Raw genomic sequence first — 13955 nt, forward strand, 5'->3', positions numbered from 1 at the left:
AAAATAAAATAAAAATAGATTTCCCCATCAGCACACTAAGTTTTGATGGGGTAATCCCTCCCAAGGAGCTATTGTGTTCTCCAGGCGGAAGGAAAGTGGGGAGTCATCCCTGTCAAGAGAACACCAAGATTTTTGCTAGGGGGCTATAGGCACTGGAAATAATCACATTCTGGAAATCCGACATGCTGCTATAGTTAATGAAGTACTTCGATACAATCTGCCTGCCCATACATGGATTGAATCTTGGCCAGTCCATGCTGAACAGGCTTAAGCTGGCCATAGATGGATCAAAATTTGGCCAGTTCACTGGAGACCAGTCAACTTTCAAATCGTATGCAGCCTGTCCAGTTCAAGAGCAGATGATCTAGTGATTGATTGCTCATGAACGGGCTTGCAGGAAAACTTTAGTTCGATTGGCAATGCAGCCAATAGGCTGCAGCACTGATCAGTGTATTTTGACAGTAGAGGAGTCCAGCTGACACAATAGTGTGGATGGGGGAATTAGTTCAGTTTTTTTCATTCAGCAGTGTATGGGCAGCTTTACTGTGCATGTCTGTCAAAGCTACCACTGAACAGAACAAAAAGTTTGAGAAGAAGGCTGGAGACTAGCAGATTCACCAGGCATTTATGACATTTTGAAGGTACAAGACACAAAAGGCAGGCATAGGAAATATGCAAATCAATATTTAAAGGATTAGAGTACTGTTTTTAAGTTTACATACACCAAATGCCGAGTGGTTTAAATTTATAGGCTAACTTTATGCGATTACAATCCTAATTATGCAAAACTGGAGAAACTCGAGTTTTGCATTAGCTATAAAAAAAGTGACATTAAACAATAGTTTTATTCAAAAATAAAAAAATAAGTTAACAAATAGCCACTATTTAACGACTTCAGCCCCGGAAGAATTGCCTATATGGCACTGCATTGCTTTAACTGACAATTGCGAGGTTGTGCGACGCTGTACCCAAAGAAAATTGTCAGGCGACATGGCTGCCAAACAAATTTGACGTCTTTTTTTCCCCACAAAATCGCTTTCTTTTAATGGCATTTGATCATCTCTGAGGTTTTTATTTTTTGCGCTATAAACAAAAAGAGCAAATAATTTCAAAGAAACACAATATTTTGTACTTTTTGCTGTAATACATAGCCCCATTAAAAAAAATATATATATATATAAAAAAAAAGCTATTTTTTTTCATCAGTTGAGGCTACATATTTATGGTAATAATAAAAAAATAAAATAAAAAAACAATAAAAAATAAAAATCACAAAAAGTGCATATTGATTGGTTTGCGCAACAGTTATAGCGTCTGATGGCGGTGATCAGCGATTTTTATCGAGACTGCGACATTATGGCGGACACTTGACACATTTTTGGGTCTATTGACAATTATACAGCAATCTGTGCTATAAAAAAGCAGATTACTGTATAAATATCACTGGCAAGGAAGGGGGTTAACACTAGGGGGCGATCAAGGTGTTAACTGTGTTTCCTGTGTGTGTTCTAACTGTGGGGGAAGAGGACCGACTATAGGAGATGAGGGATTGTGGTTCCCAGCTTGTAGGAACTCACAATCTCCTCACAGAACTGGTGTGTGTGAGTATGTATGTATGTATGTATATAATAGATAGATAGATAGATAGATAGATATACACACACACACACACACACACACACACACACACACACACACTAGAGCTGCAACTAACGATTAATTTGTCTGTCGACTAATCTATCAATTATTTTTTCGATTAGTCAACGACTATCTGATCATTTACCAGTAACCAGCGTCATGTCGGAGCGATCACATTGTAAACGCCTGGGTGTAGAAAGATGGCCGCCGCTTCGGAGCTAGGCCGAAGCCACGGCCTCTCCTAAGACCGAGACCGCGGAGCGCGGCATGTGCCGATCTGACCGGGGTGACCCGTTCGGATCACGGATCGGTGACGATCCGTTGCACCCCTAGGGATGGCGGCAAGGAGGGGGAGAAGAGAGGGGGACGGCGGCACGGAGGGGAAGAAGAGAGGGGGGCGGCAGCACGGAGGACAGCGGTAGATACTAAGCACTGTGACGCATCGACACCCTGCACGCACGTCAACGTATTTTTGTAGTCGACATAATCGATTACGTCGACTCGTCGTGGCAGCTCTAATATATATATATATCCAGGAATGTTGGCGGACCTCAATTTCACTGTCGTGATCTTGGCCTGGACCGGCTCTGTGACGTCAGCTGAAAACAGGCCACAGGAGTGCAGAATGTGATCCACAGGAGAAGTGCAGCCAAGCGAGTTTTGGTTTTACTTCTCCTTTAACCTCTTAGGGATTGCCTCTTGGCCCTTTAAGAGGTTTATGAGGGCGGGACTTAAGACCATGTAACCGCCAGCATTGGCTGTCCCATGGCCCCAAAAACTTCAATAAGGTGACGGCAACTGTGCTGGGCGCACGCTCTCGGCACAGGTGTTTTGTAGCAATGCCACCAAATGCGGCCCTTTGGTTCCAAGAGGCCACATATTTGCGTACGACTAGTGCCAAGGGGTTAAGATCTAGGGTGTGGCAAACATTGCTGTTCACTGTTCAGTTTCAAAACAGCAAAGATGTTCACGTAGAAACTACGCTGAACTTAAATCGCTGCATCGCGATTTGGTGTCCCGGGGGGGGGGGGGGGGGGAGAAAAACGACCAAGCGCCAAGCATATAGTTGTTAATAACTGTTTTAATAAATCCTGTGTTACAATCAATTAAGTGCCCCATTGTAGGTGCTTTTCTTATTAAAAATTCTAGAGCTTCATACCTCATTAGTCAGTGTGTGTGCGCGCGCGCGCGCACACACACACGCGCACACACACACACACACACACACACACAATACATGCCTCTCATGGTACTACTTACAGTGAGCCCTTAGACGAGCAGGTGACACGGGATCACCCAGGGCGTGGAGTCTAAGGGCCAGCCGGTATTCTGCCAGGGACCCCCTCACGAGGATTTGGGCTTAGCTGCGTGCTGACCCCAGGTCACGACCCCCAGGTTCACCCTGCTCACTAGGGGAGTACCAAAAGACACTGTCAGACAGGATGGATGGATGAAGCAAAGGAGAGCCGGATGACGAGCCAAGGTCTGAGCGGGCTGCAGACAAAGTAATCAGGAGGACAAGCCGAGTCGGTACACAAGAGATCAGTTCACGAGAGGTCAGGTTAACTACTTCCCACCCAGCCACTGCATATATGGCCGGGTGGGCGCTCTCTCCTTCTAAGTGGACGTTCAGGAACGTCCATCAGAAGGAGCGGGTTCCCGCGCAGCGGCGTGATCCCCATGCACGACGCATCTTAGATCGTCAGAAGGGCTCTGCGATTGGCCCTGCTGAGTATGATGGCCGTAAACAATGTGATTCATGTGATGTAAACAAATAGCCGGTTGCTAGGCAATCGGCTCTCCTCACACCGAAGTTGTCGCTGAGGAGAGGAGAGCGGATCTCTGCAGCCGACTGGTGATCAGTGAGTATGAGCTGTTTTTTTTACAGCTTTTTACTCACTGGATCACCAGTCTAGTGTCACCACACAGTAAAAACAAACAAACAAAGGTCCCCACATAGTAATGACCCCCCAAAACACACGTTCCCCACATATATAACCGTAAAATCACATGTCCCAATGATCATTTGCACACATACATTTGTGATCACCTGCGCACATCTGTACATGATCATCTGTACACATATGTCCGTGATCACAAACTATTATACACTTAACAGGATTTTTTTTACCAAAAACATGTAGCAGAATACATTCTGGCTTAAATTTATGACAAAATTTGATTTTATTGCATTTCTTTTAAAATAGAAAAAAATATTGTTTTTTTTCAAAGTTCCTTGCCAATTCAAAGACATTTGAAAGCATAAAAGGGCAGAAGGGGAAAGCTCAGGAATTCCAGCTGCTAACCAGGGGCCACTATGTTGGGGACCCACTCATCCTCAATCTCCGCCTGCCAAACTTCAGTGAAGACCTGCAAATTTTCCCCCACCGAATCGATTGGGGACTACCATTAATTGTGAGGACTTGTCCCCTTAGGAGTCCAGGTCTTTTTACGAAACTGGGAGTGGGATTTGGAGCCTGAGCTTAGCGAAAGGAATGTTTTTTTTTTTTTTTAACCTCCCTGGCGGTATGATTAGTTCTGGTTTTAGGTGCTGAAAGCGGTACAATTATTTTGCATGGAAATTTGGCGTTTTATATTGTAGTCCTGTAATTCTTAGGAATAACTCTCTTAAATCTGTTCAAACCAGAGTCTAGCAGACATCCCGGTTATGATAAAGTTTATAATATAATAAAAATTATTCAATAATGTAATCAAATCCAAAAACACTGAAATTTGCTCATTTGCAGAATTGTCGCTGTCATTAGATTTAGTGTTTGATGTCGAATTTCTCCACAAATTGCTATCGCTCAATTCTGCAAGTCAGGGGTTGACAAATTTGCTTGGAATCTAGGAGCCAGCTAAAAAAGTTAGGAGCCAGGTCCGTGACGGCGATCTGGACCTGTCCCTGGCCTGACATGGAGACGAGTGAGGGGAAGATAGCCCCCAGCCCCCCACCTGTCTCCAAGTCATTGCCCATAGCTCTTAGAGGGACATTTTTAAATTGCATTTTAGTGTAAATATGAGATGTGAGGTCTCTCTGACCCCAGATCTCATACATAAAAGAGGACCTGTCATGCTTTTTTCTATTACAAGGGATTTTTACATTCCTTGTAATAGGAATAAAAGTGACACACATTTTTTTTTTTTTAAAAGAACAGTGAAAAAAATTAAACCAAAAGTTAAAATAAGAAAAAAAATGTTTTAAATGCGCCCTGTCTCGCCAAGCTTGCGTGCAGAAGCGAACGCATATATGAAAGCGGTGTTCAAACCACACATGTGAGGTATCGCTGCGATCGGTAGAGTAAGAGCAATAATTCTAGCCCCAGACCTCCTCTGTAACTCAAAACGTGCAACCTATAGAATTTTTTTAAACGTCGCCTATGGAGATTTTAAAGGGTAAAAGTTTGTCGCCATTCCATGAGCGGGCGCAATTTTGAAGCGTGACATGTTGGGTATCGATTTACTCGGCGTAACATTATCTTTCACAATATAAAAAAAAAAAAAAATTAGGCTAACTTTACTGTTGTCTTTTTTTTTTTTTTATTAAATAAATTTTTTTTCCCCAAAAAAAGTGCGCTTGTAAGTCCGCTGTGCAAATACGGTGTGACAGACAGTATTGCAACGACCACCATTTTACTCTCTAGGGTGTTAGAATAAATAAATAATAAAAAAAAAATATATATATATATATATATATTTTTTTTTTGTTTTGTTTAGGGGTTCTAAGTAAAGGGATGGAGAAAGACTGGCAGGAAATCAATTAGCATTGTTGGTTGTAATTCCAACGGCCACCACAAGAGGGCGCCAGATTCCAGAAGGAACCATAGGATCACAGAAGGCCTCAAAGCCGGGGGCTCAATTACCGGCCGCCTGCGGCGCGGCCCGACGCGATCGCGCGGGGGGGGGGGTCCACGGAGACGGGATACCCCCAGCTATGCTGCCCCAGGCGCAAGGTCGCTGATTCTAGTCGCCAATGCGACCCGGCGACCGGGTTTTGTCGAGCACTGTTGCAAGTGATTATAATTTATTATCACCGTTTTCTAGTTGGTCTAAAATCACTTTTGACATAAAGGGACACTTTTTGGTTGCTATGGACAATCTCCAAATTCCAGGCAGAAAAAACAGTATTTATAATATAAAAGTGCATGCAGGGCACTGCACAGACCACTAGGGACAAAGGGGGTGTGTCATTTTTTTTTTATACAGTACTGTAATGTGTAAGATTACAGTACTGTGTGTGTTTTGTGTATTTTTACTTTTTTGAATTTGGCGCAACGTAACGTCGCAGGGAACAGAGCTCGGCGGCATTGGGGCAGTGTGTGAATCAAGCGGAGGACAGCTCGATCACACAATGCGGAGGACATCGCTGGATCCAGGGGACAAGGTAAGTAACTTCTCCCTGTGTCCAGCTCGGGGTTACCGCTTATGATCGTAAAATCCTAACCCGAGCCAGACTTGAGATTACCGCCAGGGAGGTTAAGGTGTGGCAGGTTTTTGTTCCATAGGCTTCAAAGACTTCTTCAGTGGCAACAGGGTACTCCATCTTACAGCTACCTTTCGGATGTACTCATCCAAAGCAAGACCAAAAAAAAAAAAAAAAAAAGTTTCCTTTGAAAGGGCAAACGTTCAAAATGTTTTTCTTGTTGGGCAACTCCAAGGACCAACACTCTAACCATAAGATCCAGCGCATGTGTACTAACAAGACCCCAAGTGGGGAACGTTGTTGAATGTGGTCTTTTAAAAAGGTATCCACTGGGAAACTAAAGGGATGTCGGAAATCTTCCAGGTATCCCCGCTAGTAGGGACTCTCTTGTCATGTGATAGGCCCAATCGTTTAGTCTCTGGAACAGCTGCAATTGAGGAACTAACTGAGCCCCACAGGATACATTGCAATGGGGGCTGCATCCAAGTTCCTCCCTGCCCCATGAATGCATTTGCAACCCCTCTCCCCCTAAATACCCTGTTATTTGCAATCGCTGAGACATAGCGTGCCAACAGCAAAAATAGGACTTATGCTGGGAACCAGCAGTCCAAGTCAACTAAGAGGGTACTGAGGAAAAATGCACCAGTGCACTGGTTACCCACAGCCTCCTATTTTCTGCCAGTGCCCCACTACCTTCACTGTGTGGGCTCAAAAAAAACAAAAAAAAAATTGCTGCTACCACAGTGCCTTTAAGCATCACAAAAAATGTAAAATATTGCAAATTAAAGAGAGTTCACAATACAGTTCTTGTCCTGACCATGAGGGGGAAAAGGCGGGGGGGGGGTCACAATTGAGGGAAGGGGGTAACAGCAGGAACTACTGCCAGGACACACTATTCCATGCCACAGGATGGGGTTGGGGGGAGGATACAATCTTTACCTCAGGGCAGGTCAGGCCACAAGGGCATTCAGGGACTCGACTCCCCAGCTGGAGATCACTGTTCTGGACCAGTATTGCACCCTGCCAATCTACAAGGCAATACATCATTGCACGGGGTCCCATCATGCACAGTCCAGTGCTGACTTGCAACACTACAGGCTCTCCCTACATGTCTAGTGCAAGGTCTGGGTACCATTCCTCTGAACATAGTAAGCTGTAGCCAATGAACCCCGAAGAGCTAGTCTCCTAATCCCAGATGGAGCCATCAAGAAGCTATTTCCATGCAGACTGCACAGACATGACCATCACCTAAGACACTAGAACAGTGGTCTCCAAACTGCAGCACGGGGGCCAGATGTGGCCCTTTACTTGCCTTTATCTCTCCCTTGGGGCATTATTCCTCCAACTGACACCAATGATAGGGCATCAACCCCCCCCCCCCCCACCTGCCATTAAAACCAATGATGGGGCACTGATGCTGGGGCAATTTCTACAACCACTGGACACAGTCTATCCCGCCCCCATGAAGCCTAAAGGAAAGAAAACTGGCCCTTTGCTTAGAAAGTTTGTAGACTATTGCAATAGAAGAAGAAAAAAAGAAATAAACAAACACACACCTAAAAGTGGTTCTAAAGACAAGTTTTTTTTTTTATATCTTAAAATAGGAGCTCCAGGCCCCCCCCCCCCCCCCTTTTTTTGTTTTTAAAGTCAGTAGCTACAAATATTATAGCTTCTAACTTTTAATATTAGGCATCCAGCAGTGTCCTCACCCGAGCCAAAATTTTCATCAGCTATCAGGTGCTGCTGCTGCCATCCTAAGAGAAATTGAAGTTAAGCCTTATGGCTTCACAGACGTTTTTATACTGCGCATGCACAAAGCACGCCAAACATTCTGAATGAGATGCAGCCTTCTGGGACCTGTGAAGTGTCCTAGTTGGCTGTGGGGGAAGAACTTATGGCTCAAATTTGCCACAGTAAACTGAGACAGAAGTGGGAGCGAATACGTGCTCTCCCCTCTCCACCAAAAAGTGCTAAAATGGCAGCGGGGATAGAATGGATATGAAGATACCCTGTGTCCTGGGATGTACAGTAAAGAAATCATGACACGCAAAATAAATAAGCATGACATTGCTTCCAGATTACTAGATCCGAGACCCAAACGAAGCATCAGCTTTGTTCGGGTCTTCAGCCGGCAGACGTGTCGGCTTGTTGCTCGAGCCTCCCGGTGGGATGGGAGAACCCAGGCAATCGGCAGAAGGCGGCGGGGGTTGGCTAAGCCGCAGTGGTTGTTATTAAAATAAAGCTGACCGTCCGCTCTAAAGAATGGTACCAGGCATCACCCCAGTAAAACTCCTTGAAGCAATATCAGTCTAGTTTGCGACAAATACCAATTTTTTCAGAAAATGCTGATATCGGCCTGATCGATAAATCAGTCAATCCCTACTTTAAACCTTTTTCTGCCAGATCCATAGGTTGCACAGACCTGACAGCAGGGGGTTTCACACACAATCCGGTGGCTGCAGCCACTGGGGTTGTGTGTGTGGCAGACTCCTGCCAGTCAGGTTAAAGCATTCAGGTGACTGCACTGCTGACCTATTGCTCACACACACCCCAGCACTGGTGCTCGCCCCCCTGCTGCAACGTTTTCTGGGCTCAGCTCGCCCATCTGCGGGTCTAGGAGATACATGGCAGGTGCCGGTGGCTGAAGGGGAAAGAAAAGAATGGACACACTTTCACTCACCTCCCCTTCTTGTTGTGAAAACAACATCTATGAGGTCACTTACGGATCAGCATCTAGTATAGCTGATTAGTAATGTTTTGCAATGCGATTTCCATTGCCAAACATTCAATGGTGCCCAGAGGAGACATGCAGGGTGTTTCAGACCCTGCATGTCTCATTAAAGAGAACCTGTCACCTAAAAATCATCACATAGGGAACTTTTTCCACCCGATGGGATGAAAAAAAAAAAAAAAAAAAAGGTTACGTAAATCAATTTTATTTATGCAAATAAATGAAATGGGACCCAAGCACCCCTAAAAAACAAAATTTTTGAGGCCCCTCGCCCCAAAATATATGCATGTACAAACATAAATGCATACGGCGGGGGCGCCAATGCAGGAAAATGTTGTTTGCGATATGTTCCATATTGCTGCAAACGCCAGTGGGAGAGATACAAATCTAACACAAGATCTCTTCCGTAACACTAAACTGATACCTATAGGGGGCTTTTGCAGCATCGCCTAGAGAAAATATAGGCGACTGGAGTCTGAAATGTTAATTATCTATTTTCTCAGGGCAACCTCGTCTTTTATATTTTACCAAAACATCTGAGTAGTTTATTGCGTTTGCTTGCCCTACAATTCACTTTGGTGTGATTTTCCTGCTATTTTGCATTTCCTTGACTTTTGTGGAAACCCAACCCATGTGACATATACCATGTGACACCGCCCCATTGTCACTATATAAGTGACCGCACAGCGCGGCTCTGGCATTCCGGCCGGAGAGCTCGTCGAGTCAACATCTCCAGGAGAAGAAGAAGAAGAACAAGAAGAAGAACAAGAACGGAAGGCGGCGGCGGCGACGACAGCGGCGACAGAAGACCGGGCCACCGCCTGTAAAAGAGCTACAAGAAGGCGCGGTGGCCCGGCAGAAGAACCGAAGGCGGCGACAGAAGAACCGAAGGCAGCGGCGACAGAAGACCGGGCCACCGCCTGCAAAAGAGCTAGAAGAAGGCGCGGTGGCCCGGCAGAAGAACCGAAGAGGGGGACAAGACCCCCGAAGTCGGGAGAAGAGGCCGGCGGCGGGGAGGAAGAAAGCCGGACTCCTCCGCTAGTAAAAGAGCTACACACAGATAGCGGAGGAGTCCGGCGAGAAGACCCCCGGAGCTGTGCAATAAAATATTTTTTCCCTGTGTTGTGTTTTTTTTGTACTTTATTTCACAGGTGAATGGGTAGGGGTACATTGTACCCCATACTCATTCACATAGGGTGGGGGGCCGGTATCCGGGGGCCCCCTTCTTAAAGGGGGCTCCCGGATTCCGATAAGCCCCCCGCCCGCAGACCCCGACAACCAACGGCCAGGGTTGTCGGGAAGAGGCCCTTGTCCTCATCAACATGGGGACAAGGTGCTTTGGGGTGGGGGGGGCCGCGCGGCCCCCCTTCCCCAAGGCACCCCCCCCATGTTGAGGGCACGCGGCCTGGTACGGCTCAGGAGGGGGGGCGCGCTCGCTCGCCCCCCTTTCCTGGCCGGCCGGGTAGCGTGCTCGGACAAGGGTCTGGTGTGGACTTTGGGGGAATCCCCACGCCGATTTTTTTCGGCGTTGGGGTTCCCCTTTAAGCCCATTCCAGGCGGCGGAGCCCGCGACGTCTCCCTCGCGGGCCCCGCCTACCTGTACACGCGCTCGAAATGGGCGGACTTTCCGAGCGGGAACAGTTTGCTCATTTCGAAAGTAGCCTACACACGGGCGGACTGTTCGCTCAAACACAGTTTCAGCGGACAGTTTTTCGGAATTTCCGAAAGACTTTGTCCGTCCAACTGTCCGCTGAAACTGTCCGCTGAAAGCCCACACACGGGCGGACTGTCCGCCCAAACACTGTTCAGCGGACAAGGTTGGGCGAACAGTCCGCCCGTGTGTACGCGGCCTTATACCTGCGATACCTCCAAAACAAAAGTGACGCTAAGGCTTAATGTACACAGGATGTTCTACAACGGGGGTGCCCAACTTTTTGAAGGACGAGGGGCACCTAAGCAACTTGGTAACTGGTCGCAGGCCACAATGAGCAGATCAGGCGGATGACAGGTCCGTGCAGAGTGGACACAGCCCACTCTACTCTAAGGGACCTCCGATCTGCCCTGACGGAAAGGGATTGATCCCCTTTTGTTTTTGTTTTTTGCGAATCAGATTGGAGGTAGGCAGATATAAAAGGACACAAATCTGTTTACATCTGCCATTTCATAGAGGTGAATGGAGGGTCCTATTGAGTTATACTGATTGTGTGAAATGGGCCTTTCACACTATTGCAGCGCAGTGTACCTGTGTCTTTCCTACACTTTGCCATAGACTTCTATTATATCCTGCAGGTGTGGTGCACTTTCTGAGAGCTCACCAAACCCACAGGTAAGAACAGAAGTCTATGCCTCAGTGCAGGTAACCTGAAGGTGCACTGTACCTGCGGATCAGTTCGAAAGCAGCCCAGTAACCACTGTGCAAATATGCTCATATATACACTGCAATTTTAGTAATAAACTGACCTTTAATAACAGTCTTCCATTCAGGTATCGATTGCTGTTACCGGCAGAGTGCATTTGGTATCACTCCGCCTGTGGCAAGACACGGCACTATACAGGAAGCATCAACTTATACAGCTCTGCTCCACAGCTGCTTGCTTTGCCGGTTTCATTAACACAGATGCTCTGTGATTGCGGGTCTGCAACCCATGATCTGGGCTTGGCAATCTGCCATCCCACAGAAGGAGGTCACGGGCCACATCAGAGGGCTCTGCGGGCCACTGGTTGGGCACCAGTTGTACAACCTCTCCTGAACAATTTAACTTGACAGATACTACCCAACATTTAAAAATGTCTGTTTTGCCACGTTTACATGCAATGCTTGTGTTCAGAGGCTTTTGTTTCTCAAATAGTCAAAAATCTATCACCATTAAAAACGCCTGTTACAAGCTGTTACAGGCGTTTGGGGTTTCAAATGCCTCTGAACATCTGTCCCGAACGCATTTATTCATTTTTTTCCTTTCCAGAGAATGCTTCTAAACTCAACTGCCTAGAAACTACCCCGTCCGTGTACATGTACTGATGAGATAACAGAGGAGAGTTCAGGGGCAGTTGAAAAAAATGCCCAACTGCTCCTAAACGTCTGCTTTCCAGTAGCAGTGTACCTGAGGCCTTAGCCGCGTTTGGCGTCTGAAACGTGGAAATCATCGGCATCTGAACTCATTTTTTTGCTTTTGAAGAAACTCTGTTAAAAGTGGTTGTAAACCCTTTACAACCACTTTTTACTACAGACAAGCCTACAATTAGGCTTGCCTGTAGCTACACTGGATATCTCCTAAACGTGCACGGTTCAGGAGATATCCCTGTATTTGCATGTGCCAACGTCATCGGCACATGCACACTTAAAGAGGGATTCCACCAAAAAAAAAAATATTAAAAGCCAGCAGCTATAAATACTACAGCTGCTGACTTTTAATAAATGGACACTCACCTGTCCCGGGTTCCAGCGATGCTGGCAGCCGAGGCCGATCGATCGCTCGGCTGCTGCCGCCACCATTCTAGGTGAGGGAATCAGGAAGTGAAGCGAATCGGCTTCACTTCCCTACTGCACATGCGCAATAGGAATTGTCCGCGCTGTCTCTGGGACCCGTGTGTCCCAGCAGACAGCGCGGCAGGACAGGAAGAGGCATAGACTCCCACGGGAGTCTATGCCCGGAAGTGGGTGTAAATACCTATCTTTGACAGGTATCTCCACCCCCCTCCCCCCTGAAAGGTGCCAATTGTGACACCGGAGGGGGGGGGGGGTTCCAATCAGCGGAAGTTCCACTTTAGGGTGGAACCCCGCTTTAAGCAGTGACACGTACATGTTGTTGCTTTAGCCTGTGCTGTTACTGGTGGCTCCCATGCGCTTGCGTGGGAGTGATGCAATTGCGGCTCAGGCCAATTACAGTGCCAGAGACGCAATTCCCGGAAGTGACCCCTGGGAGCAATGTCAGCCACTGGATCGGTGAACGAGGACCGCTGCGGGGGCTTCGATCTCAGGTAATTCATAATGAGCTAGTATGCTATGTACACTAGCTCATTATGCCTTTGTCTTGCAGGTTTTTTTGGGGGGGATTTTGTTTTAGGGTTTACAACCACTTTGAACGCAACTGCCTAAAACAGCAATAAATTAGACTGTGTACATGGTCACATAAGAGAACATCAAATGAGTTCAGGGGCAGTTGGGAAAAAAAAAAAAAAAAAAAACGTCCAACTGCTTCTGAAAGTGCGTTTAGCAGCGTCCCATGTACATGGGGCCTAAAGCTGAATAAAAGCCTCTCAAAAGCTGTAGGTTCTGTAAACGAGCATTGCCATAGACTTCTATGGAGGCTTTGAAGCACCGCTAAAGTGATGTGGGGTTTCATTTTTGAAGCAAAGCAAATATGTGAACAGAACTGGAAGCTAACTACTTTATTTAGTGACCGAAGCTATATAAAAAAATAAAAAAAAACACGTGTCTGATGCCATGTTTTGAAGCAAGTGTACATGAGCCCAAGGTCTACACTAGGCATACTGTACCCCCCCGAAGGGACCAATTCTTAGAAATATGTACACTTCCCTAGTCTAAATATTCACCATGATCACCCCCAGCACCAGAGTATGCCTAACTCTGACCAGCTGTTGACTTATACATTGGATGTGCTGGGAGTTGGCAACCAAGGTCTCTAGTCCAGAGGGAGGTGGAAGATGCCAGGAATAGAGGACAGTGTGCTCCTACATTCCTCTACAACACGAGTATGTTCAGTACTGAGCAGTCCTCACTCCCACACACATCAGCCCTTCTCATATATGAGAGAGTCCCCATTTCAGACCACACAAAGCACCTCTCAACTGGTTTCTGTTGTTTCCGCCATACCTTCAGCTTCAGAATATCTACAGTTTCCGCCATGTTTCTTACACGCCTCTGTAGCCACACTCCCGGCGATTGGCCCGTCGCACGCGTGACGTCACGTCCACAACAAAGCGCGGGAGTTTTCACCGCTTTTCTGTTTCCCGAAGCCGCAGGTAAATCCGCCGTTGGAACTCCCCCCGGTACAACTCCACAAGCCGCTTGACTAAAACGAAGGCTCCGCCAACCGCTACACAACACTTACTTCTCTGCGGGCCGGTCACCTGACTCGGAAGTTCTTCTCATTGGCTGGCCACGTTGTAAGGTAGGGAGCATGAGCCAAACAGAGAGAAGGG

At 46.8% G+C, this 13955-nt stretch overlaps 1 protein-coding gene across 2 annotated transcripts in view; it reads right to left on the minus strand.

Moving 5' to 3' along the window:
• Positions 1-13858, minus strand: part of SARNP (SAP domain containing ribonucleoprotein) — a 137746-nt gene extending 123888 nt beyond the window's left edge. For both annotated transcript variants that reach the window (XM_077483439.1, XM_077483438.1), the window contains exon 1: positions 13627-13858. In XM_077483439.1, the coding sequence (XP_077339565.1) occupies positions 13627-13659 (33 nt within the window). In that variant the 5' untranslated portion in view covers positions 13660-13858. The remainder of the gene's footprint in view (positions 1-13626) is intronic.
• Positions 13859-13955: the final 97 nt, after the last annotated feature.

Source organism: Lithobates pipiens, unplaced genomic scaffold (genome assembly GCF_037356315.1).
Source record: "Lithobates pipiens isolate NorthernLeopardFrog02 unplaced genomic scaffold, aLitPip1_a1.2 Scaffold_16, whole genome shotgun sequence".
NCBI lineage: Eukaryota > Metazoa > Chordata > Amphibia > Anura > Ranidae > Lithobates > Lithobates pipiens.